This window comes from Struthio camelus, chromosome 3, assembly GCF_040807025.1.
Source record: "Struthio camelus isolate bStrCam1 chromosome 3, bStrCam1.hap1, whole genome shotgun sequence".
NCBI classification, from domain to species: domain Eukaryota; kingdom Metazoa; phylum Chordata; class Aves; order Struthioniformes; family Struthionidae; genus Struthio; species Struthio camelus.
Genome location: NC_090944.1, coordinates 69352393 through 69378099, shown reverse-complemented (window position 1 = coordinate 69378099; position 25707 = coordinate 69352393). Strand labels below are relative to the sequence as shown.

Genomic DNA, 25707 nt, shown 5'->3' with positions numbered 1-25707 from the left:
ATAAAATGAGCAGTTCCTGTGAGCTGGCAAGCACTGACTGTCGGTCAGGGAAGTGAACAAACTCCAGAAGGGTGAACAGGGCTTACCCCTAGTTAACTCTATGATAGTTTGTTTGTCTGCACATACGCTTACTTTCTGGTGGGAGATCAAAGCAGTTCAGATGCATTTTGTGACTAGAACTAGATTCCTTGTCCACCTAAGTAACACAACAGCTTGCTTTGGGAGACAGAGTTAGCAAACTCGAGTATCAGTGTGTATGTACAAGCCGCTACAGAAGCCTACACCACAGAAGCCATTGTAACTGAATGAACGGGTTTTTTGGCCTTGTTAACATAGTAAAAGTGCTGATAATAGTGGAATTTCCATTTTCAAAGCTGAGAAAGCAAGAGGATGACCAGCCCATCAAATCTATAACTGTTTTGCCCCAACGTCAAAAGAACAGATTTCCAGCTATGTTTGAGTTAGTGCAATCAGTGGATAGGTTCTAGTTCTCCCTAAGTTGGTCCTGGAACTAATGTTTCTAGATTTAGATCTGTATATCCAAATTACACTAACACTTTGTAGTGCTCTATGGTTCTTTATATATTAGAATGATGCTTTCTACTGAATGCGTGTTTGTAACATGTAAGTAGCTTTTCTTTCCTGTTTTCCTTCATGTATTCTAAAGCATTCATATAACCATGAGAATTTGCTTCATGTATGAAGCTTATAGTCTTCAATTGCTAGAAGAATGCCATAATCTTTGTCATGCTACATGCGTGCGTGAAAAGATTGCATGAGCAAACACTACAGCTTTACATTTATGGTTGTCTTTTGAACAAAGACAAACGTAGCTTTCACCCTCAGGGGCAGACCTTGCAGGATCGCAAGGTGCTAAAGTGCCATTCGGTGTCATGCAGACTCAAATTTCATTGAAAGCAGGTTTAGTGAAGAGTGATGGCAGATATGTGAAGTGGCCACAGTACGCAGCCTATTGTGGCAGACATTCCTGGATTATATGATGCTGGATGTGCATCGCTCCTTGCCTTTTCAGATTGGGCTTATGTACTCCTAGGTTTGCTTCCCATGATGCTTAGTTCTTCCATATTACAGTCATACTGCAGATATAGATCATGCAATCCTGTGATACTGTCTCTTGCAAAAACATGTGAGTTAATTATTTTGGGGGTAGGGGGGAGGTTGTTGATAGTTTTTTCCTGAAAGCTAAAATCAAATATGAGTAAGACTTATTTTGATAAACTTCCAGGAAACATTCAGGGAAGAAGGAAAAACGCAGAGCTATCTTCTTGCTGTTGCACAAACTGTAGCCATGGACCTACATAAACAACTGGAGAATACTGAAAAGAATTGGAATAAAGAGAAGATGGAATTGCTGGAGAGATTTGACAATGAAAGGAAAGAATGGGAATGTCAATGGAAGGTCATGCAGAAGAAAATAGAAGAGGTACCTTTAGACAAAACTCTGAACACTGACATTTCACTTCAGTCTTGTCAGTGACTAGAATCACTTCTATAGAGTGACTATAGAGACTTCTATGAATTTTTCTGTGAATTATTTCCTATTCCCTATCTGTCACTGGGAGTTTCTAATAGCTGATGGTAGGATACAGAGCCTGGGGTTAAGAAGTATTTGCAACTGCTCATTTAATCATGAATAAGGAGTAGGAGCTTAAATATTACTTTGTGTCAAATTTGCTATAATGTTGGCTGCATATACTGCTGCCAGTTCTTCTGAGCATAAGCCACAGTGCTCATTTATACATGCTTTTTACAAGTAAGGACATGCTGAACAGACCTGGGGTTTAGGAAAACGCATATTTAGTAGCAAAATTTCAATCTAGGTATCATAACATAATTCTCTGGTAAAAAGTAGTTGCTTGGAACAAGTCTGCTGGCATAAAGAGTAATATTAAAAAGAATGTCATACATCAAACACTGTATGATGCAGAATTATTCTGGCAAGATCTACTCCATTTATGGATGACATTTAGCCGAGAAAATGGCTACAGTAAGTATCGTGAAAGCCCTGACACAGCTTGCGTTCACACATAGTAACAAACACTCACTGTCTGCCATTTTTAATGCATCTCTTTCTAGAAATAGTTTAGGCAATTATTCATTATTCTTTTATCCCCAAATTATCACTTCAGCAGAACCCTCTGGCACTCTGTAATGCACAAATTGAATCTTCCTTGGCAATGTATATGGGCAAGTTTCTCATTAGTGAGCCTTCCACATTTTTCATTCTAATATACGCATGAAGTAGTTTTGCTTGCTCACTGCCAACATCATCCTGTGGCTGAGCAGCACAGGAATGTATGGCAGAGATTGCTCACGTGAAAATATGAGAAGGAAAATGATCAGCGCCAAATGAATTGCAGCCATACACTGCCCTCAGCCTGCAGCATAACTCCATAATGTCAGCTTTCTTATATATTGCCAGCAGTTCTTTTGGACTTTGGTATGATAGTCATGGCCACATTCTGCCTTTTTGTGTTATGTCATTTCTGTGCTGTCTTACTTAATTTTACCACCAAGGTGAGAATGCTTCAAAAGTTAGTGATGTGATCTGTGTATGCAGTTGAATATCATTTTGTTTGGTTTATAAGTCGTTCTGGAATGAAGGTAGTGTGTTGTGATAAGGTATTCTGATGTGATAGCATTATTAGAAGTCCTCATAACAACAGCAAAGACCATGTGTGTTCCATATGTTTTCATTAGCCTGTGGGTTAGGAAAGCATGACAGGGTGAAAAAGTGATAAAAAGTAGGAGTGGAGGGCAAGAGAATGAATGAAGCAAATACCTGGGTGGTACAGGACCAGACAAAACTACAGAAGATGTTCTGAGGCTATTGATATCTAAGGTTACTTTTTAAGCTGTTTTTTAAGCTGCCCTTGATTTCAGTTTCCTGCAATTTCTTTCCAAAAGGCACATGGCTGAAGAAGAGAAGAGATATCTTATAAATACCGTCATCTGCATATATCAACTCTTTCTACCCACACCCAATGTTACTGAGTGAAGCATCGTTCAAAAAAGATAAATATGTTCTTTCATCATAAAGGTCATCGGAGTATCATGATTTAACAGAGCATTTTACTCTTTTTCAGCTTTACCAGGAGGTAAAACTTAGACGGGAGAACAATATGAACGTATACGATAATAAGGACATTCATAGCAAGATGCTGCAGCTGTCCATGTGTTCCCCTGCTTCGGAAGAGAGTGACGCAGCCGAACTGAATTATCAATACAAGGTAGCAAATGACAGGATGGAAAAAGAGAATTTGCTCAGTAAAACAGGACAAGACTGTAAAGAAACCAGAGCCAAGAGGAAAAGCAATGATCCGTTAAGGGACAATCTGGCCTTTGAGAACCATGAGGAACCTGAAGATAGCGTCAGCATCAAAGCTCCCAAGAAAAATGCCAAGAATTACATTGGTGATCTCAATGTAGTAAGTAAAGTATTAGCATGTTTCAGTTAGAAGGGTGAGGAAAACAGTGAGGCCTTTGGCCTGCCAGACCTAAAGAACTGATCTCCCTGATTTTAGCTTCCCAGCAAGGGACTGCTACTCCCTCCTCTACTTCTTTCTCACTTTGCTATTGATGAGTTTCTTATCACTGATTAAATGTGTTAACAGCATGTTCTTTACCTCAGTTCATAACTTGGGGGCATTTTCCTCACTTTCATTGTGCTACTTTGCTCTGCTCTGATTCTTATATGTAAATCACCACAAGTTTCAAAATAATTCTGGAGGTACCATTTAAGAACGCTTATGTTAAATAAATATTTTTATATTTATAAAGGCTCTTAAAGAACTTGCCAGAGTTAGTGAAGAATTATGCAGCTATCAAGAGGAAATTCGAAAGAAGTCCAACCACAGAAGGTAAAAACATTGTTTGACCTCTTTATGTTAGAGAAAGAAAATGAATGAGACTTACTGTGCTTCTATTCATTTTGAAGGGGGAGGGTGCTGTTGAAATATTAGGATCTGGGTAGGTTCCATCCTCTGAGTGTTTCAGTGCTCAGAGTAAAACGTTCAAATGACATATGCTGAAATGTAACTCAAGGCCATGTTTTACTTGAAAAATAAAGTTTATCTATAGAAACTACAAAATGACATTAGAATTTATATGAGATTAAATTGTACCTCTTTCCAATGGCTACACAGGGGGATTAGGAGAGTGAAAAGATTTTTCTGGCTGTCCCTATCTCATTTCCATGCAATTTTATACAACATTACATGGGTATGTTAGGATGGGATGCTTCTTTGTGTTAAGACCAGATCCAGCCCTAAATGTCAGGGACTGAGAGTGCAAGAGCCCAAAGAAAGCAAGAGAAGGGAGAGCCACCATACATTTATACTAAAGATGGTAAGCCCTGATGGATGAGCTAAAGATGGTAAGCCCTGGGATCCTGATGGATGCCCTGAAAAGAACTGCAAATGAATATTGCACTATCTACTGAAAATTCAATGTTCATGGTCTCCTTTGCCAAGCTAAACACCGGTCTTCCTCTTGAGCTGTGCAAAAATGCTCAGAAGGTAAGAACATACCCATGTTGTGACAGGGTACAGACCATGAAAGAGATGGAGGGAGGCTGCATAGTTTAACTAGAAAGTCTGCATGGTGGCAGGCTCTTCCAAGACACTCACAAAGAGCAGAGGGACTCCTTACACCCCCGTTCATGCCAAATCAGTCTGCTGGCTGTCACTAAGTTACTACTGCAGTTGGGTTAGTGTTAGTATCTTTAAAGCAAATAAAGTAATAAGTGATGAATAGTTTCTAAATGCAGGCTGAGGAAGGTAATTTTTGAACAGACATCAAAATGATAGATTTGTACTGTCATGTTGAGTGTTAGGAAACCTACCCAAGAGATGCGCTATGTCCTAAGGATTTCCTCGTTCTGTTTGTGAGACAAAATTCACTGCAGTTATTAAAACTTGTGAGATCCCACTAGCCTTCATATAGGATAGTTTAAAAAAATCATCGACAAAAAGTCTGAAACATAATATCAGTGACAAGGGGAAAAGAATACAAGATTTCCTTAGTTGAGCTTTTCTCAAATTCTTCATGTATGTTTCAAATATACTGAGTGTATCAGCTGCAGCAGAACTGCTCCCAAATCCTTTTTAAGCAGCAAATCTTAAAACACCTGTTCATGGGGAGAATGAATCCATGCTGATGTCCCCTGAGGGAATATTCTTATTGCTCTTCCTTAAAATGCCTCTCCTTTTATGTCCAGAATGAAGTCACTTCCTTTCCTGGGGGAATTTGAAGAAACCCAAAATACAGTTATTCTTCCTGAGATGAACCATGTGTCCAGCAATGAATCACAGACTTCAGTTGCTTTTGAAAAAGAGGAGCATAACAATAGGAAGAATCTAATGAGCTCTGCCAAAGGTTTGAAGGACTTGTCTTATTGTGCTGGTGACAGAGGAACAGACTTCAGACCTTGGCAAAAAAAAGAAGCTCCACCAGTTCCTCCACGGAGCACTTCTCGGCACCTGACAAACTCACTTTCTGCAGTTGTACAGCTTTTTGAAGCACCAATAAGAGATCCAGGTGTCAAAAGCAATTGCAAGGTTCAGGACTGTAGGAGCGGAAGGAAACTGATGAATCCTTCACCTGTGAAACAAGATGAAAGTGCCGTGGCCTGTGCAAATGAAGGACAGACTGCAAAAGGTCCTGTGCCTATAACTGCTGCAATACCTGTAACCAAAAATGAGTGCAATGTACCAGCAAGTTTCTGCCACAACACATGGGCATATGATGTGGGCAAACTTGGAAAGGATAGTAAAAATGAACCTTCTGCACTGTCTGCCCAGAAGAGTTGTTCAGATGGAAATATGGCCCAAAACAACAAGATGCACCAGAAACAAAATCTCAAGTCTCATAGCAATCATTATTACAATAATGACTTTTATGCCCCTGCTGCCCTGCACAATGATCTTTTGGAAGACTCTAGGTGTACTTTGGGAAAGACCCAAAGAAATGAAACTCTAGCAGCAAAGATTGATGAGTTTAACCGGACTGTATTTCATACAGATAAATGTAACATTTCTTTGCAGGAAAACCAAATGCTTCGAACAGCATCAGAAGATCACCAACTTTGCAGCTCACTGTGTGACTCTGCAATTAGCAGGAAAGAAACTGTAAATTCATCCTGTATTCCAAATCCCAGATTCTCTGCAGCAAAGGAACAAGAAGCTAGCAACCCCAGCAAAGTTGTCAGAACAGCAGGGCAACAAAAGCAAATAAATGGTCTTCCAAATACTAGTGGTTATAGGCACATGCTTCACGAGCATGACTGGAGACCAAGTAATTTATCTGGTCGCCCGCGTTCAGCTGACTCAAGGTCAAACTACGGTGTTGTTGAAAAGCTTTTGAAAAACTATGAAAAATCAACAGTGACTTCTCTGTGTAATGCAAAATGGTGCAAAGATAAGGGGACACAGGCAAATTCTGAGTTCACTGATGGGGGTTGTGAGACATCGAGTCAGTATTTAGAAATGCTCCAGACTGACCAAGGAAAGCAAGAATTTCCAAAGAATTCAGCCAGGCATACTGGGCAGCAACTCAAGCAAGGAAAAGAGAGGCAGAAGTTACCAGAGGTAAGGTTTGTAAGACTGGCAAGAACAAAATAATTCATTTTTATATCAAGCTTCAGATTCTAAAACAAGGCAAGCTAACATGACTGTAAATAGTTATATAAAATTAGACACTTTAGGCCAAGATCTGGATGAATCAGCAGTAATTCCTCTGAAGTTGGAGCTACAGGAGGGTAGAAGTATGTGAATATGCACGACTCCAGTAAAGGCATGCACCAGATTTTGATCTCTATTGCTGTGGTGTAAAATTGAGGATAACTGCAGTGTCACTGCAGTGCAGGTATTTCAAAACTGAACTAGTGAAAACTGCAATCAGATTTTAGCTCCTTGAAGTTCCAGTAATAAGGTAAACTCTTCTTACTTATGTCTCAGTTCCAGGCTTGCCATATATATTCAAGCATAGACCCACAGGAACTGAAGAGTATGGCATAACTAATTAATTTACATTTGGCTGAATTTTATTTGCCAAAGTTTATAAAAACTGCTTTTGACAACATTTTTTTCCTAATAAAATGAGAAACATATGTTTTTGAAATGTATTATTAGTTAGAGGTTCTGTAAATGGCCACAAAGAAAGAAAAGTCAGTTTTCCCCAAAAGTTCATTGGCCAAAGAGCACAAAATGGTATGCCCCTTACCACCTCAGAAAAGAGCAGGCAAATATGTTTGGAGCTGAAAAACTTAAATGGGTCAGCTGGTATCCCTCAAACTGTCACAAGTCCACAGACTTCAGTGGAGCTATTGTGGATTTAAACAGCTGAGAATCTGACCCTGTAGATTTTCTTCTGCGTGTCTTTATGTCAGCCTTGCAGTAGTGCAACGTCGTGCTTAGCAGAAACATCTTTACTACGGTTTAGATGGAAAAAAAAATGAAGCATTTGATTTCTTTTTTATCCAGGGAAGATCTGACAGGAAAAAAATTTTCATCAGTGGATATGTACGGAAGAAATAATGACCACGTAATGGTCATAATTTACATCAGTGCAAGCTAGAATAACTTTATTAAGCCAATGGGATTTTTTTCTTCATAGGCTCATACTTTGTGCTGTCATTTCTATCTATATAAAGTGAATGTAGAATGCAGCCTCGTTAGGGGTAGCACTTTAGATCCGGCAGCACTCCCTTCACACAGATGTAAAGAACTACAAATGGCATGAGGCGTGGAGGAATTTGGGTTATTTTCACTATTTCAGATTTACATCATTGTAGCTAAGATCATAATCTGTTGTTTTTTCTGTGTATATAAAGGCTCTGTATGCAGACATGGCACTGCATTAATAAATAAGAACCATAAATAATTTATGAAGTGTAAACAGCTTCACATTGCACTAATGGAAACGGTTCTTAGCAAGATGTGACTGCTGAAATAGGATCTATCAAAAAGATACCTGAAAAGTACATAGATCTTATTACAGTAATGTAAGACGGTATTCTGAGTTTCATGTATAGAACAGTATACAGAGTGAATTCACGAAACTTCCAAAAATGAAAAGAAATTGGCAGGATCAGTGAATGTCAGGTTTGGCTTCCATTAACATTTTATGCCTTTTAATGTGTCTAACACTTGTCTCCACATGTTTTAAACTGCAACTAATGTGAGAATCCCTATACATAGAAATATCTGTTCTTTTGCATTCTGTGCATTACTGTGTTCCTTTTAATAGTTTAAGACCACCTGCTCTGAGGTCACCCCAAATGTATTCCTACATTCCCTTTGCATTCCACAAAAGCCTTTTGTGCTGTAGCTTGTTTAAGCAGGGAGTTGCATTTGTGTTCTAGGTATCTGTGCCAGCTAAATGTTCAAGTGGGAAAGGTTTCTCCCGGCCAGCTCGGCCAGCAAATCGACGCTTACCTTCTAGATGGGCATCCAGATCACCATCAGCACCGCCTGCTATGAGAAGAATGACGTACAACTATTCCGTCTCCTTTAGGTCAGAGACCTCAGTAGTCTGAACCCAGAGGTGGGTTGGATGTTGTTGTGAAAGCTCCACACCTCATGATAACTGTGCTCGGTATGTGTTATAGCAACCAGTTCTACACTGTTGTATCTTGTCCGAGAGTGATCCCATCACTTAACTTGCTGGACAAAGCGTTTTGAATCTTAGGTCATCATCACAGTCTTCAGTGTTTTTATTGAAAAGAAGTAACTATACCCTTCTTTTTCTGTGGGTTTTTTTTTTTTGGTAATCGTTCACAAGGAATTTTTTTTGAATGGCATCTTCCTTAATTTGCCACTCAATTTTGAGTTGAAACAATGTATAGTGCTGTATATTCTGACTCTTCTGCAAACAGCAGAACATAAAGCTGTATGCATGATCATGTGTTTGTAGGTGCATGTGTTGGAATAGGAAGTATACAGGTCTGTATTTAGAAGAGACAAACTGTGCTAGTGTTGACATTGAAATTACAGCTTATATGCCTACATATATATATACTTTGTGTTTATTTTAAAAAGTTTGAAATATACAGTCCTGATGACATTTATATTTTGTATATCTTTTACATAGGTTCACAGGTGTAGTATTTAATGTACAAAAACTAAATATGCATTTTTGTGACTCTGATTGCAGCGATAATGCCTTGCACAATACGTATCTGAAGCAGACTAGCTCGACTGATTCCTCAGTCACGCTTTGTGCCATCCTTGTTCAGTTTCCTAATCCATATGATGCTAGGTCAAAGTACCCAAACATATTTTTTCTGAATTAAAATATTGTATGATTTGTACCACATTAGCCTTTTTCAGCACCAGAGACATGTCTGAAATATTCCAACCCCTTAAAAAGCTTAAATGTGCCATTATATATATAGCATTCTGTAAACATTTAACTTTAGTAAATTCAACTAGTGTAATATACAATTTATGAAGGGCAGAAAAGGGTTATGTATACTCATTTCTGTAAAACTTGTTTTTCCTTCTAACATTATACTTTGGGGTTTGGCAAAGTCAGATAAGAATGGACTTGTTTACTTTCACTCAAGGCAGGAGGACAAGGACTGTAGTTGTTCCCAGTGCTGCAGTCACACTTCTTTTTTACTCTTCTTCTAGACTGGCGTGCTTAAACCAATTTTTAACTCACTGCTCCCTGACTGACTTGTGGCAGTCAGTTAAAAAGTTTACTTGCACTCTGGCAACAAACTGCACGTGGTATGGAAATACTGCATCAAGCTATGATCACAGTGGTGCCAGAAATCCTAGACAAATGGCATGGGAAGTATGTTTTTGTCATCATCTGACTCTGTATTATTGGCCACCCAAATTATGTGTATGGATAGGTATGGATGCTCCCCAGACTCTTGTTGAACTTTCCGAAAGAAGTCTCCTTCATCCTGGAGTTTTTACACCCTTCTCCAGGCTGTTGCTGGATGCATAGTGTGGTAATGATGATAAACGTTATCGTTAAGCAGCATGTCTAGGTTAAAAGGAGTGAAGAAGCCCTTCTTCAACATCAGCCTAATCTTATGTCTTGCACCTTTTCTTCTTCCCCTGGAGAAATACAGTGTGTTCAAACGAATTTCAGAAATCATCCCAGGATCCATTAACATGCACATCTTCTTATATGAATGTAAAAAGGATTTCAGAGAGAGTGTAGGCTTTTGTCCTAGTGAATTGTATGTGTGGCAATATAGGGAAAATTAGTTGTGCTTATCTTGATAGTGATTTATTGTCCTACTCCAGTCATGTTGAGAATCCACAACTTATTACTTCCTTTTAGGGCTTTGTTCTTCTTTCTTCTGTGCAACTAAGTATTTGCAGAGAGAGAAAACAAGAGACCACGTTTTCTGAGCACTATAGCCTATGTGGTAGTATCAGTACCTTTTCAGGCATGCCTGTATTGGAGTGAGCAGACATTAGAGCCATAAATCCAGCCTTATCACACCATTGTGGCTGCCTGCATGGCAAAGATGTGCTCAGAGACTTTCCCCAATCTAGATTTCCTGGTCCTTTCTATGTACGAGTGGTGGGAAACCCCATTACAACATATGAAGGCTTCAAGAAAGACATCCAATTCATCAGAATTTACTCAGACATTAGTGCAAAGTTATTACTGGAAAAGTTACAAGGACAGAAAACCTTGAAGCAAATTTGTACAGGTTGGATAGAGACAAGAATCTGTGTGCTTGAGTGAAAAATCAAGAGTACTATAGATTCGTCTATTTGCCCTTATTTACAGATTGCACTCCATTAACTTTCTTAGAACTAGAAAAATTATAGATGCTTTAACGTTAATTTGGAACATTGCTCAAGATTATATCTAACTGTGAAAATCAGCAAACCAAATGCCTGGCAAATTGACCTTTTAAATGCCTAAGTAGCTGAACAGCTTTAAATGTCTAAAGCTGAGGAGAGGGTAGTATGAGAGAATTGTATAAAATACTGGTTTTAATTTCAATCAGCGTTGACTGTGATACAACTTTTCTTTAATTTACCTCATGGTAATCTTAAGCAGTTTTGTTTTGAAAAATGGTGGTGCACTTTTGTTTGAAGTATGTAACTGTATGAACAGTTTCCCTTGATTAGTCAATGAAGGTGGTTTTTTTAGCTCACTTTAGTTTCTTTGATCACTTTTGACATATATAACATTGTTGAAAAACAGAAGAAGGACCTACAGCACTCCCTGATGTATGTAAGTTTAAGTAACAGGAGGTTTTTGAAATAAACTAACAGGTCAAGGACAAGTCCATTTTGTCAAGATTTTCTGTGTCCATCTAATCATACACATTAGTTTTGATGCCCAAAATCATCAAAACTGGTTCTTTTGGCCTATGGATGGCTAGCTGGATATACCAATTTTAGAAACTTGCCACTGCGACTGTAAATATTATCTCTTCAACCGTACCCATGACAGGACCAGTGCATTGTGGTGAATATTTTAGTTCCCAGAACTGTAATTACTAAACCATAGTAATGGCTTTACTGCACTTATTTGCTAAAGAACGGAAGAGCTCTGTTGGGCTTCCAAGCGCCCCCATATTGTCTATGACAGGGAAATGTAGTCATCTTTGAAGCTCTGAGGTAAGAGAGTGTCTGCACACGCACATGCACACGCACACGCACACGCACACGCACACACACACTCACTCACTCACTCACTCAAGAACCACAAATGATCTAAGTGTAACTTGACCTGTCTGTTAATCCTCGTATGACCTACAGGAGCATTTAGTTTTGCAAGCCTACTTTTAAAAGGACAGATTTAATATTCCTCCTGCATATATTTTCTGAAGTCTTAATGCAAATAGAGTTTCTCTTTACTTGAATTCTGAACAAATCTAAGATTCTCTGTACTGCATGTGTAGGGGCATTAGCACTGAAATATATGCAGCAGTGAGTTTTCAAAGCTATAAAAACCTTAAAATAATTAACAGTGCATACACATTAAACTGCATCCTCTCTCACACCAAAAAATCAGCTGCCCATTGAAATACTCACAAACTATCAAGCTGAGAGGTCGTCACTACGACTCAGCTGGCTGGTACTTAGTTGACAGAAAGGGTAATTCTCTCTCACGCTGAGAGATAGAGGCATGATCTTTCCCTAAATCCCCTTGTAGGGAGGAGGATGGTAGCATAGAAACACATAGAAAACAGTCATTTAGGTCTTATCGACACACACAGCACAGCAAGCCACCTGAATGCTGGAAAACTGGCCTCCCTCAGAGCCTGATAGAGGCAGAAGGAATAGAGGAAAAACTTTTCTATTAACCTTTGGCTGTCATTCCTCAAACTCAGAGTGTATTTCCACTAAGAGTTTTCTCTTTGCTGTTAGTGATAATCTTCTTATATATCTTTAAAATGTTGCTGAAAGGATGAACTTTGCTTGTTTTCCAGGAACAATATAATTATCTCTGACCATTACACATACAGTAAGGGGAGTTAGCTGTTATATATAGCAAAGAATTGACAATTGGTGTAATACAATTTTCTAGAGCATTCAAAGCACCAGATTAATTCTCCAGTTGTCTATTTAAGAATTTGTTTCTGTAAATAGGGATTTTGTATCCAAATGGCTTCAACAGCTTTTTAGCAAAGTTATACAACATCGCAGCAGGCAGGTTAATTCCCTTACAAATTTAATTATTTCTGGACCAGGCTTAAATTTCCTAGCATGCAAGAAATTATGCAATTCTCGTAGCGCTGCTATGCAAAGAATTTCTTTGTCTTTGGGACCTGTAATATACAACTCTAGCCATTATACTGTTGATATTCTCTATTGAACTAATCTGTCTCTTTCATTGTGTATATGCTCTCTACACTGGAAGGCAGAATGCAATTGCTTTCCTCAACTACATCAAAATCCCTTGTTGCCTCTGGCCTTTCCACCACTGCTCAGTTCCCAGTAGATGTATATTTTTATGTGTTTCCTTGCCATTGGTCTGTATGCATATAACAGAATTTTCTAATTGTACTGCAGTCAAGATATTTTTTGGACATCTTGTTCTTAAAAGTGATGATACTACTATTGCCCTTCACAAATATATTAGATCTTGATTTATTGTTTTGCATCACTGGAAATGCACTTTCTTCATCAGCTGTTAGTGGTATACACTATATAAACTTGTTGCTCTTATACTTTGAAATGATAATTAATCTGCTTTTGAGGTTTGCTTCTCCCACCTCTCTCTTCAACCCACTTCCCTCACCCCCTGCTCCAGTTTTCTGTTTTGCAAAGTACTTTCCTCAGCAGAAACATGTTTCTAATGTGTACTGTTCATCCAGTTGTATTGTGGCTATGGGATCTCATACTTTATGGTGCCTTGGTAACAATGTTGTTCTGGAAAGAATTGTATCAGAATTTCCATGGAGTAAGACCGATTGAACCCTCAAAATGATCAAGGTGAAAGTGCACAAATAAAAATCAGAAAGAAAATAGAAGAATCAAATAGGAGAGTTCAACACTTGTAGTAAATGTTGTGGCTAGTTCTTTGCTTCTAATGGAAGATCCCTTTGTACTGCCTGCTTCATACCATCTGAAACGTCCGGTAATATATTGCCTTTTTTCAGTCAGCATCTCTGTATGTATGTTTTTCCTGCTTTGTGAGTCTGTAATAGCAAGAGCTACTGAAAGACTCATATTAGTGATGTCAGATTAATACTTTCTTCTTCCCGTTTTTCATATTATGGTGAAGAATATTTCGCTTCATTTGCTAATCCTTTCTATGGTAGTCGGTTTTGCCAGCAGGTGCATGCCAGTGATCATAGCATGACTGTTAGGGAATTCACAACAGATGGTACCTTTCACCCAGCACAGATTCCCAGCATCGCACAAGGGGACAGCCTGTCATACTGTTGAAATGTGGAGATACCTCAAAAATAAATGTGAATCAACCTTGTGCTTAAGTGCAACAAGAGTCAGAGCGTACCTGACCTCCACTGGTCATGCCAGGTAGCCAGACTACAGTACAAGCAACTTCACACCTCAGTACAGGATGCTTTTTACTGCACTGGGAACAAAATGACAATCTTATGCTGTCTTCTGCATCTAGGGAACAAGGGAGAAGTAGAACCTGTTGTAGGATGGGACATCTCATGAATTTGGATCAGATTCATTTTATGTAGTGTTAAATCCCCTACTATAATCTAGGGAAAAGAAAAGTGAAAAAAAAAAACTGACTACAACATAGTAGTTACTGTGTATTATTATAATTTTCCTAGTACCTAGCCAGGGGCTGCTGTGTTATGCCTTTTCGCAAGTAACTGAAGTCTACAGTGTTTCTGTTGAAGGGTCCAGAGTTTGACCCCTCCTAAGGGTACATATTTATGTGTGTGTGGTCATGATTAACTGCAAAATGACACTGTACGGAAAAGTCCCTACATCTTACACTTCTAAATCAGTTTGTCTAATGTGGCAGCAGAATAAGCTGTTGTATTGCCTGGGATAATATTTCCCTTTGCTAGGAAGTAGAAGCGATCCTGATCTGAATGGGGAGGAGAGCAGGCATTGCACAGATATGTCTAGGGAGTGAAATACAGGTAGACAGGCTACACTGGCTGATATTAATGGGTGAGCAAAAATCCCTTTACTTTTCACCTCAGTAAAGCCATGGTTGCTTTAATATGTGGCCTCCGTGGGTGCATACACTTCTAGCTTGGGACTAAAAGTAGCATGTCACAGGGATCTTGATGCTAAGGCGTCGCGGTTTGATCACCCCTCAAATCGTGGTGTCTGGGGGTGTGCACCTGCTTGTGATTCATTGCACAGTGTTTTGCCAGTGCCCCTCAAATTTCACGGAAACAGTTCACTTCAGTTGGAAGAATTTGTAGCATCACCAAATCATATTCAAAGAAGATTTCTTAAAGAAAATTGCACTAATACGTGCACTCTGCAAACACTACACTGCCAACTGGCATGGTGATACAGGAAAGCTTACTGAGTTTTACTTCTACACTATGAGATACCTGCAGTGGGTCAGCTATTCTGGTACTATATATGATGTAGAGCTGCTTAAGATATTATTGATGAAAGGGAACTGCAGACGAATATATGTGTACAGTTAACCATATGAGCTGCTGCTTTCTTTGCAGAAACCTCCTAGTTTCCACAAAGACATTCTGGTGGTTTTGGGTGGAGTTGGATTTTTTTTCAAAATCACCTGAAGGCAGATGGCCTACCCTAGCTATTCTGGTAAGAAGTTACACAAGGAATTCTTCTGAAACCAAAATAATCACTTGGAGGAGTCTCACAGTGTCCAGTGGAGCTGTTTGTGGTGTAAGACACCATTTACTATATATATGGGTAGCACAGTCAGACATGTATTACATAGAAATAAATTATCTGTAAAACTGTATGCAAATGCTTTACACGTTAAAAACGGCATGTAAGTTAAAAGGATCCTGCAGTTCCCAGAAACACATTTTCATGTAAGTACTTAGCAAACAAATCTTTTAATAAAAAACGTATTTTTATATGTGCCACCTCTTCCATCCAACTATCATAAGCCTACCTTTCAGGCTCTGATCCTCATTTTGCCTCTTGTACTGCAGGGAAAAAAGTGGAAAAAGAGATAGTCAGAAAAACCCTTTAGCTTGCTCTAGAGATGACTAGCATCTCTCTCTGCAAGTGTATGAGACTTTTAAAGTACTCTGACAGGTCAAGATTGATTAAACAGAAAATCACATTGTTGTCCATGAGGAGAAGCTGCACCTCCATTTTTCCTCTCTGAAGTTTCCTGCCCTCCCTCTCCTTCCATCAGAAAGTGACCATTTAACCAATCAAAGCAGAAGAGAAATAACTCTGATTAAAATATCTGCCTGGAGGAGTCTCTTAACTTTCCAGCTCCTATTCTGCAGGCCTTCAGATCTGCAAAATACATGACCAGTCCTGGACCAGCTCTGAGAAGCCAGAGGAAGATGCTGCTTGTCATTCTGCAACAAGCACTAACGCAGCCACTTTGAGGCTAAATAGTTTTATGCTTTTTTTCTTTTCTACTTCAGCGAAAATGTTTGCATCTTCTCTGCAGGAATCTGTCTCCCTCTCAATGACCTCTTGGATGGGTTTCCTCAATTTGAATCAATTTTACAGCAAAATTTCACAGCAGTTTGGACTAGGAGTGAAGAAACCCTGATTCTCGATTGGAAGTTAGCCAAAAGTTGAACTAGATGTACAAAGGGCCAAGAAGAATGGAAAACTGTTTAAAAAATCTCCAGCCAAAGTGATCTGCAGTCAGCCCACCAAGGCTTTTAGAACTGAACTGTCCCTTTAAGCTCTGGGAAATAAGCCAACTTGTTTCTGTTGTAGTGAGTGGAAAGTGGATGATGAAAGTAATTTGCAATATTCAGAAGAGATGACACTGGTCTTGTGATTTAAGTAAATCTACGCTGCTTGTACAGCCTTCATGTTAGATATTCTGTTTGTCCTAGGAGATACCAGTCAGTGCCAACTCATATGTCTTTTGGTCTAGACTGCTGTCTTTTATAGGAGATACACATTTAAATATGTCTGGGAGAAGCAGGCTGATGTAATGCTGGAAACACCATCTCTGTGGCTCTGTGATACTTGAGAAAAGCAGAGCTCACCGATTCAGGGTGTCTGCTTCACTTTTATGTGTATACACATAAAAACATATACATGACACACCTGTATATAGGACCTGTTTTTTTTTTTTTTTTAACTGCTTCCTTCTTGCTTTTGCACTTTTAATCTGTTGTGTGGAAACAGCAACAGTAGGCCTAGTACACAATTGCAATCAGTGTTAGCTAAACTGAAACAAACAGTGGTTTTTCACTGGACTTGGGATCCCAACCAAAATCCTAGTGAAAGGAGATGTTATTACTCATTTCGGCCAAAGCTGTCCTAATCCCTTTTCATGATCCCTGTTTGAGAACTACTGGTTTGCAGCTGTTTCTACAGGACCACTTTGAGTATATTCATATTTTTCCCTATCTCAATTTTCTTTTGATTTGGAGAGTGACAGGCTGTAGAGAAAGAATTTGGAGCAAGAATGAAGATTTCCCAAATTCATGATGACTGGATTTGGTTTTGGTTCAGTCACTTTGCATATAGGCACCCAAACAGTAAGCTGTCTGAGCTGAATTTATCCGAAGGTGGGAAAAGAATGGCGTCTCCTAATTCAGATCTTTGGTTTACAATGTAATTGCTGCTTGAACCTTCCAGAAATCCAAAAACAAATCTCAGGTTAATCTGCTAACCATCATACCTCCCACAGACTTTGAATTTCAGATGACCAGAGACTTTGAATTTGACACATTTGTATAAATATCAGAGCACAGAGACTACAATGAATCTCAAAGCATTTTGTGCAGCTCAGAAGGCCTTCTGTGTAAGACATGAATCTCAACACCCCCAGGAGCAGGAACATAAAAAAATCAAAAGAAGAAGAAGCCGAAGATCCAACCACATCTGGGACATCTCTAATAAAGCAATGAAACTCATACCAGCTTTGCTCTATTGGCTTGAGTATTAATGACTTATCGCCATAGATGGGTATGGAAAAGAAATGTTTCCTCTTTTTGCACTGAGGAGCATTACAGGGACTTCTCTGTGTTCATAGGTGAATTTCCGAGTTTGCACTGACTTCCCTGTGAGGGGAACAGTTGTCAGAGGAGAACCGAAATATGTGCTTGTGCAGTGAGTTGATACTGACTGATATCTTTAATTTCTTTGTTGCAAAACTCTTGGTGCTACTGCTCACCAAGAAAGGGAGGAGGAAAGAAACGTTTTTGCCATCCATAACAAGTTTAGGCTTGTCAGAGGGTAAATCTTAGAGTGCTCCTTTTCCTGAACACAGTTAAAAACCCAACAACAATAAAAAACACACATTCACACAAAAAAACCCTGCAGAACCATCCTTACCTCTACTCTTTCTGAAACTCTTAACTCTATTTATACTTACTTAGTCTCTGCTGACAAAAAAAGTGTTTTTCGTGACAGTGGTATTATCCACTGTTGACTAATTGAATACTACAGAAAAGGCCAGCTGTAGCAGGTCAGGAATAAGGAAATGCTGTTCTTGGATTTCTTATTTCTTTGGCAAAGATACAGAGAGTTTGGTCTTCATTTTCCTTGAATTTAATTTGGCTTAAAAACATACAGCGTTTTGCTTTCATTTGGATCAACAGGAGCAGGGCATTCTTCCATTTGCATCATTTCAGACAGATCTCAGTTGGCAAATTCCGTTTATGTTATCAGAGAAGAAATACTTCTAATCGCTAGACTTTGTTTTGGAGGTAGAATAAATGACTGCGATCCGTCTCAGTCATAAATCTGGGGATGCAGAAGACCACTGGGTTAAAGTATCATTTTTCTCACAGGCAGGTTACATTGTGTGAACATGCTGTTTATCAGTCCTTAAATCTTTGAGCGGTGCACTGGTGCATGTTTATTTTAAGCCCTGTACAAACACAAGATAGTTGTTTTCTGCAGCCCTGTGGAGCAAGCATGATCATTCGCATTTTTGAAGAGGAGGAAAATGAAGCACAGAGAAAACAAGCAGGAAACAGCACTTTCTGGGAACACTTTTTAGGAAGTAAAGCCGAAGATCACAGCAGAAATAGCCGCAGTGGCTTAAGACGTGCTGTGCTGTTTTTTACGGTCCTCTCAGAGGGAGAAGGGTGAAACCTACACTATCTCACAAGCCACAAGCTCAGATTTATATCAGCTGGGGCAGCTCACCTGATGGTGGGGAAGGAGAAATCCAGCTGATTTTGCACTGAAGTGGGTGAGGAACTCGTACGATCCATTCTAGCAGCTTTTGCTGGGAAGGTGAGCCCTTTTGCAGAGGAAGGAGATGCAGCTGCAGCAGGAGGCACTGAGGTCTTTAGCTAACGCTGTTGTGCTTGCCACAACTGTCTTACTGTGGCCTAAGCTATGGCAAACTTTCCCTGTCCAGACAGGTGCTCCAGTCCAATGACGTTATTGTCCTAGCACAGAAGACTTTCTGTCCCCATTGCTCTGGTAGAGTGGTTCACATCCTCTGAATATTGGTTAGCAGTGGCTGATGTTGCATCAGTCTGGCCTGAAGCAGTGTGTAAGGTGTTCCTGTAAGCACTCTGCAATGGGTCTGCCAAAGATCTCAAAGCAGTGACATGTTAATTTGGCATAGCTAAATGCAGAGGCACCCAGTGGGTGGCAGAAATCTGTCCCTAGTGATCTATACAGGGCTACCTAAGGGCTAAGTGACAGACCTCTGGCTGGAGTGCAGAAAAGACAAGAAGGCAAACCTGTAAGTTTTGTATCTCACTTCCTGGCGGCCTCAATCTCTTAGACCTCTCTCTCTCCGTTATGAAATATCCATCCGTTAAGTACTTGCAAGCTATGTTACATTAACTGTAGATCTCACTGAAGCCTGAGGAGGAGGCATTTGTTCTGTTCAGAGTCAGTTCAGAGTAAGTAACGTACTGATTGGGTAAAGATTTTAAATACTTTCACAGATTAGCATGGAAAGAATTATCTAGAAGTTGGGTTGCTATCTGTCTCAAATGATTTGTTAACTCTGTCAAGATTTTTCTAGCCAGTGAACCGCGTAACATTGGGTAAGTAATTCTGTAAATCTGTATTAACTCTTTTAAGAGTCCTTTTTTAAAATGGAGGTATGTTTTACAGAGGTTTATCCTTGTACTCACGTTTCTGGTCTGACAACTGCACGTTCACTATTAGATTTCTGTGCTCATTCATCTACAGGGGCTTAATGAGAAGAACAGAAGCAGCAGCAAGTTGGAGCATGGGGCTGGGACTTTGGAGATCTATGCTGAGTCTTCCTGATCTACTAGAAGATGCCTTAGCTAATCTTTCTCAAATCACTTGGTCAAATTTTTAAATAGGTACCTAATATTTGTTTATTTTTACAGGAGTGAGAGAGGCACTTACATGCTTTTTAGGGTCTGGACTTCAGTTTCCCTTCTGCAAAATAGTGGTTATAATAATACTTTCTTTGGATGACTTGTCTGTTCAGATTGTGTTAGTTGCTCCACAGACGTAACTGAGGGACAATAGGACCTCCCTTTCAGTGCAGAAGGAATAGTAACAAATCCAAAATCCACTGAAATCATTAACAATCTTTTCTAGCCTGGATCATGCCCTGTTTGCTGAAGATGAATTTTCAGCTAATATTTCCTATTGTTGATTATTTTTGTGAGAATGCTATGGAAAGGAGCCATGAAAGAAGAACCTGAACAGATGCAAAGAGATTTTTTTTTTTAATTAATAACTATTTCCAAATTTCTCTTTGGCAAAATTTGCTGAGTTTTAATTATAGTACTGGGAACATGTTTTGGATATCCCAAATGCCAGCTGACAGTCTTGCAAACTGTCAAAAAAGGAGCTTCTTTTTATCAAGCTAGTGGATAAAGTTATTAAAATATTGCTGACCATATAAGGCACGTTGGATTCAAAACTGAGCTGGTCTCTGTCTGTCAGTATGAGTTAACAGATTCCATGCAGTAGGTTCCAAGTTTGCAATACTTTATTCTCCCGCCCTGATAAACGTCATGGATCCATATAACTCTCACATTTAATTGAACTCTTCTCAGTTAAAAACACATCTTTAATCAAGTGTTGGGCAGCCAGTTAACAAAATCAGATGTTCTAATGAAAGAAAGAAGTTGTAGGTATTGCCAGCAGAGCTCACACAAAGCACACGGAAAAGGAAGACAGGCTGATGGCTGGAAAAGTTTCTGTTTTTTCTCTTTAATCACCCCTCCCCTCTCCTGCTGATATTTTCTAACTCAGTAGAAGCTGCCAAATCGCAGATGGTTGTGGGGCCTTTGTAAACTAAAATAAAACAAGGAAGCTAGTATTTGTAGGAGAGATTGGAACAGTAACAAATGAGAATGACCTGATTATTCAAGCATGGTCAGACATACTGCCAAACAGCATCTTCTAATATTTGCCATATGATTTATGTACTGATTCTGTGTAGACTGCTGCAAAAAGTGCTGCATTTCCTTTTCTTTCCTCTTGTGATTCTAGTAGCTGTTTGGTGCTTTAAACCTGATAACTTCCAAACTTTGCTATACCAAATGCCCCAAACACGGTTTACAGGGAGAAGCAATACAAATATGACAATGTTTGTCCACATAGTCATAAGTACAGATATTTTTCTGACAAAACACTTAATTCCTATGCAACTAATATTCCATTTTGATTAAGATGTGATAGTGCATGCTACGAGATGTAGTTTTGGCATTATATCTCTGCACTGAAGACAGGTAAAGGAACAGCCGACAATAATTGTCTCCTAGGTTCACTCTGGGTTCACTTTTGCCACCCTTTCTGATGCTTTGTTATTGAAGGTCCATATTGCAGAAAAAAACATGGATCTAAGTATAGTCGCTGAAAATTAGAGACTGTGGAAAGTGGATAGTGGTACTGAGTCACAGGCAAAGCTCACCAAAACTATAATTACCCTCCTTACTCTTTGTGGCACTGAGGCTGGCATTAGACTTTCCCCCACCAGTAGGTAGGAACGTTGCTGCTGTACTAGCAGCCCAGCTAGACCTGAGTAGTAGTTAGCAGTATCATATGCTTTGAGAGGAAGAAAAAAGGACCAGGAAGAAGGAAAATGAGCTAACTTGCTCTGAAGAGAATGTGTCTCAGCTCCCTGGTGTGCTCCCCAGATCTACTTCTGTCTGTGTGCTTCCTCAGCTTTGATGGCTTGGCCCTCTCAGTTTTTTTTGGATGGAGTGCAATGCCATTATTCCCACTTTAAAGCCATGTTTGAAAGGCACTGAAGTGTATGATTCCAGAGATCTCTCATGGGAGTAAGGTTTTCAAACCCTGCTTCAGCCTCTGGCCTCCTATTGCCTCTACTCCCACCCTGCAACTGCATGGTAGAGAAGGGAACTGAACTCGCACCTCTTATATCCACGATGTGTCAGGGCATGGCCACACAACGCCGTGGGGCCCCGCCCAGCACTGAACAGAGACGTCTAGGTGCTAAGCCACTGAGTGTCACTTGCTGAGTGTCTCTGACTCCCCTCAGCCTGGCTCAATCATGGAATTAGCACCTGGGTGCCTGTGGGTGAGCCCTGCAAATTCACTTGTGGGCTCTGAAAGATGATTTTCCAGAAGCTCCAGACATTCACTTACGGGCAGGGAAATTGCCATGTCTATTTTTTACCCATACAGTTAGAAAACACGCATACAAAAGAATCAGCTTTCCTTTTAGAAACCTGTCATTTTTTTCTGTATAGCAGTGGGCAGCAAATGCTAATGAAAGACTGAAAACCATCACACAGACTAAATGACATGTCTCTTTCTGCAGCCAAATTTAACTCTCATTGAAGTCCATGGGCATTTTGCCAATGACTGGTAGAAATACTACAAGTTCCTCAAGGACAGACATGCAGTAAAAGTACTGGGAAAATCTAGCTGAAAGCTATTCTTCAGATATACATGTGAGACAGAAATACATGTGTATATGTTAGTCCTGCTCAGAAGACATTCACTCTCTGAGCCTGGCTTACGCTGCTGCGCAGGAGCAATGCCAGGACAAAGCGAGAGGCCAAGGTTGCTCCTCTGAAAGGAGCCTCCATTTGCTGCCTGCAGAAGCAGAGCTGCCAGGTCAGCCTGCTCAGGTACAGGGGATGTTAGACTCTTCTCTGAAACACACTGTTAGGAATTTTTTTGTGGCACACGCTCATTTGAAGTCTCTGGTTTTCTCACTTGGTATAACGTCACTCCCTTCACCCTTTAAAGAAGAGAATAAATTAAATCAAACATGCAAACGTAGTACACAGAAGACAATTGCTTAGGCCTTGATCTTGTTTAGTGTTTCTGATCCCTAGCTTGATCTAAAGAAGTGTTTTAAGTGGTTAATTTTGTTTTGGTAAGGGAAACGTTATCTTAGATTACAAGAGAGCATTTAGTGTTTGGGAAATTAAGGTTTAAGAAACCGAGCCAGATGAAAAAAAAAAGATGTATTTTAAAATAGGGTAGATAAAATAAAGCAGGTGGGTAATCGTATGCTGGATAATTGGTTAAAAACATCCAAATATCGATAAACCTGTATTTTAATATGTAAAACATAAATCTGGTGCGGTATCTTTTGGAGGCACCAGGGGAGATGTGGGCTGCACAGCTCCAAACACATACAAACACATGTTGATCCGACCTTGTGGCCATGAACAATATATAACATTAAGTGGAAGAGATGGAGAGAGAAAAAAATTGCTTTATCCTTGTGCTAAATGTTCTTACTGTAGACAGCATTAGATGAAAACTATCTCTGGAAATGTTATAGCTAAAATATGTATAGCTACTGCATCTCCAAATACTGTAGAGCAATTTATCTTACCAAGAGGAGTCTTATGCCCTGCGTTTCTTATAGCTGTGCAGGCAAATATTAAGAGACACCTTACCACCAAATGAGATAAATCTTCTTCCAAATGAGCTCATAGGCTCAACAAGTTCAAGAGATCAGCAATAACTCATTTCTGAACGACTAGGTCATAGCAGAGGTACTAACTATAGTCTGGTATTGAAAGTATCAGGTGTTACCACCTCCTAACATTGTGTTTACATATTTACTGTGGTGATGCTATTTACATAGCTATGGACATTCTGTCCCTATGGGCTTCAGGGCTGCCTTGGAAACTGGATAGTGTTGCCAGGAATGGATGATGATGATGATGATGATGATGGTGATGATAATGATGATGATGTCATCAGCTGCCAATGATTTTCAGGTTTAGAATACTTGATGCTTAAGTGGCATGTTAGATGCCCAAAACACCAGGCAAGCAAGGATTTGCTAATGTGAATTCACATTTCATGTCAGAATAACCACTGTACATCCTTAATAAAAGTGTAACTTGGCACATGTACTTGCTGTGTGTACTTGAGTACTACCAAGACTTCCCAAAGTGGGGGATAAAACAATTTTCTGTTTCAGAAGAGTGGCAGCAGCAAAATGTCTGTCTAATTCAGGAGTCAATAATGCATAGTTTCCCTGGAATTTGGGCTCCAGATGTTAGCAACACCCTAGGACAGAGTCACAACTCGTACTCTCAACGATCAAGAAGTACAGACTAGTAGTATGCCAGTCTCATATTTCTCAAAGGGAAAGGTATTTGGGGGTTAAGCCTGCTAATAATGTGCAAAAGGATATTTTTCAGGCCCTGGCTTCTGCAACTCACTGACAACAAGGGGTCTCATCATCAAAGGATTACAGTATCCAAGAGAAAAATGGCCCATTCCTTTTATCTTTGAGGCTACTTCATACTTTGATCACAACTGCTACTTGTTTTTCTCTGTCCTTCTCCTCCTCCTTCTTCTCCTCCCTATATTTTTTCTCTTTGCCCAACAGTTAAAAAGAAACCAAGAAAGCACAAGTAGTATCTTCAAATTTGCCACTTTATGGAGACAAAGAGGAACTTTATACCATTAGTCACTGCAGGGGACCTCCACATGGACAGTAATTTTTCTCAAACGTCAGATACGTTCCGCTTCCCTGCTTTCCACCTCCCAGCGAGTGATCTTCACTGGCTATCAAAACATATTAAGTGCCCTGGAAAAGCTAGGCATGTAAATGCTGTTACATAAAATAACCATATGAAATAATATGTATAACTGTATTTACCAAACTGCAGTATATACTTCTGGCTCCTTCACGACTGAAGAGTTTTTTTTCTTTAAGTATTAGCCAACCTTTCAAAGCTGCTAGGAAAGAAAGATAAAACACTGCCCTTTTCTCAATGTTAAGTATTTATAGCACATTTTTGAATAGCGAAAATAGCTGAAAGTTGTGTTTATCATAGGTCCAGTTCTTGTCCAGTTCTTGCTAAGTGTTAGTGCAGAGTATTTGGATTTGATTTACTGAAGTTCTGAGCATTTAACATCTGCAGGTTGATCATGTTCTATGACAGTTTTCCTCAAGCCCAAAGGGACATGTGAGGACCCTGCCATATGACTGAATTATTGATTAATTGCCAAGTGTCAGCTAAGACACAAAGAGATTCTGTGCACCAGCTTCTAGTCTGCTATAGGGGCAAGTTAATGTGACATAGCTCAGACCTATGTGAAAATAAAACATCGTATCTTTAGGGCTGCAGTCAGATCTAATAACCGAAGGGTTAGGAAACTTGGTCTATTCTCCTCTCTCTGCTACTCATCTGCCGGGCCACCTATGGCAAGTCCCTTTGACCTGTTGCCCTCCTCTCTTCCCTTTTACCTTTTTTGTCTCTCCTGTTTACTTAGGTTATAAAATTGTGAAGGATCATATGCACTTAGGATCTTAAAACTTCACCATATCAATAATTCTTATGTCTGTTGGGGTTTTCCTGCAGCTGGGACACAAACCTCTTGCTTCAATGAACTCTGGAGAAGACAGCCATGTATGTAAGTAACGTGAGTCCAACAAAGGGACCTATGTACTGACTGCAGCAAGAGCAGTGAATGGTACAGTGCCTGAGTGCAGAAAACAGTACCGATTAGTATGAATTTTTCCTAATTGAATGTGACTCCTAAATAAACCAGTGTTGTGAATCACACCAGTTCTGCAGTGTAAATACTTTTCTCACTCAGACACAATAACATATAATTGGAGTCAGCTTGTTGTTGTTGATTAGAACAAAATGCATTAGAGAGCCTCCTTTATAATATGCTCTATTTATAGTGCCTACATCATGAAACAGTCATTACAGCT

The 25707-nt window shown here is 39.6% G+C and overlaps 1 protein-coding gene across 1 annotated transcript; it reads left to right on the top strand.

Annotated features, from left to right (window-relative positions):
• Positions 1-1309: 1309 nt before the first annotated feature.
• Positions 1310-23742, top strand: KIAA0408 (KIAA0408 ortholog). Its single transcript, XM_068936490.1, has 5 exons — positions 1310-1444; positions 3108-3449; positions 3802-3881; positions 5240-6608; positions 23644-23742. Exons 1-5 carry the CDS (start codon positions 1310-1312, stop codon positions 23740-23742), a joined length of 2025 nt encoding a protein of 674 aa, XP_068792591.1.
• The last annotated feature ends 1965 nt before the right edge of the window (positions 23743-25707 follow it).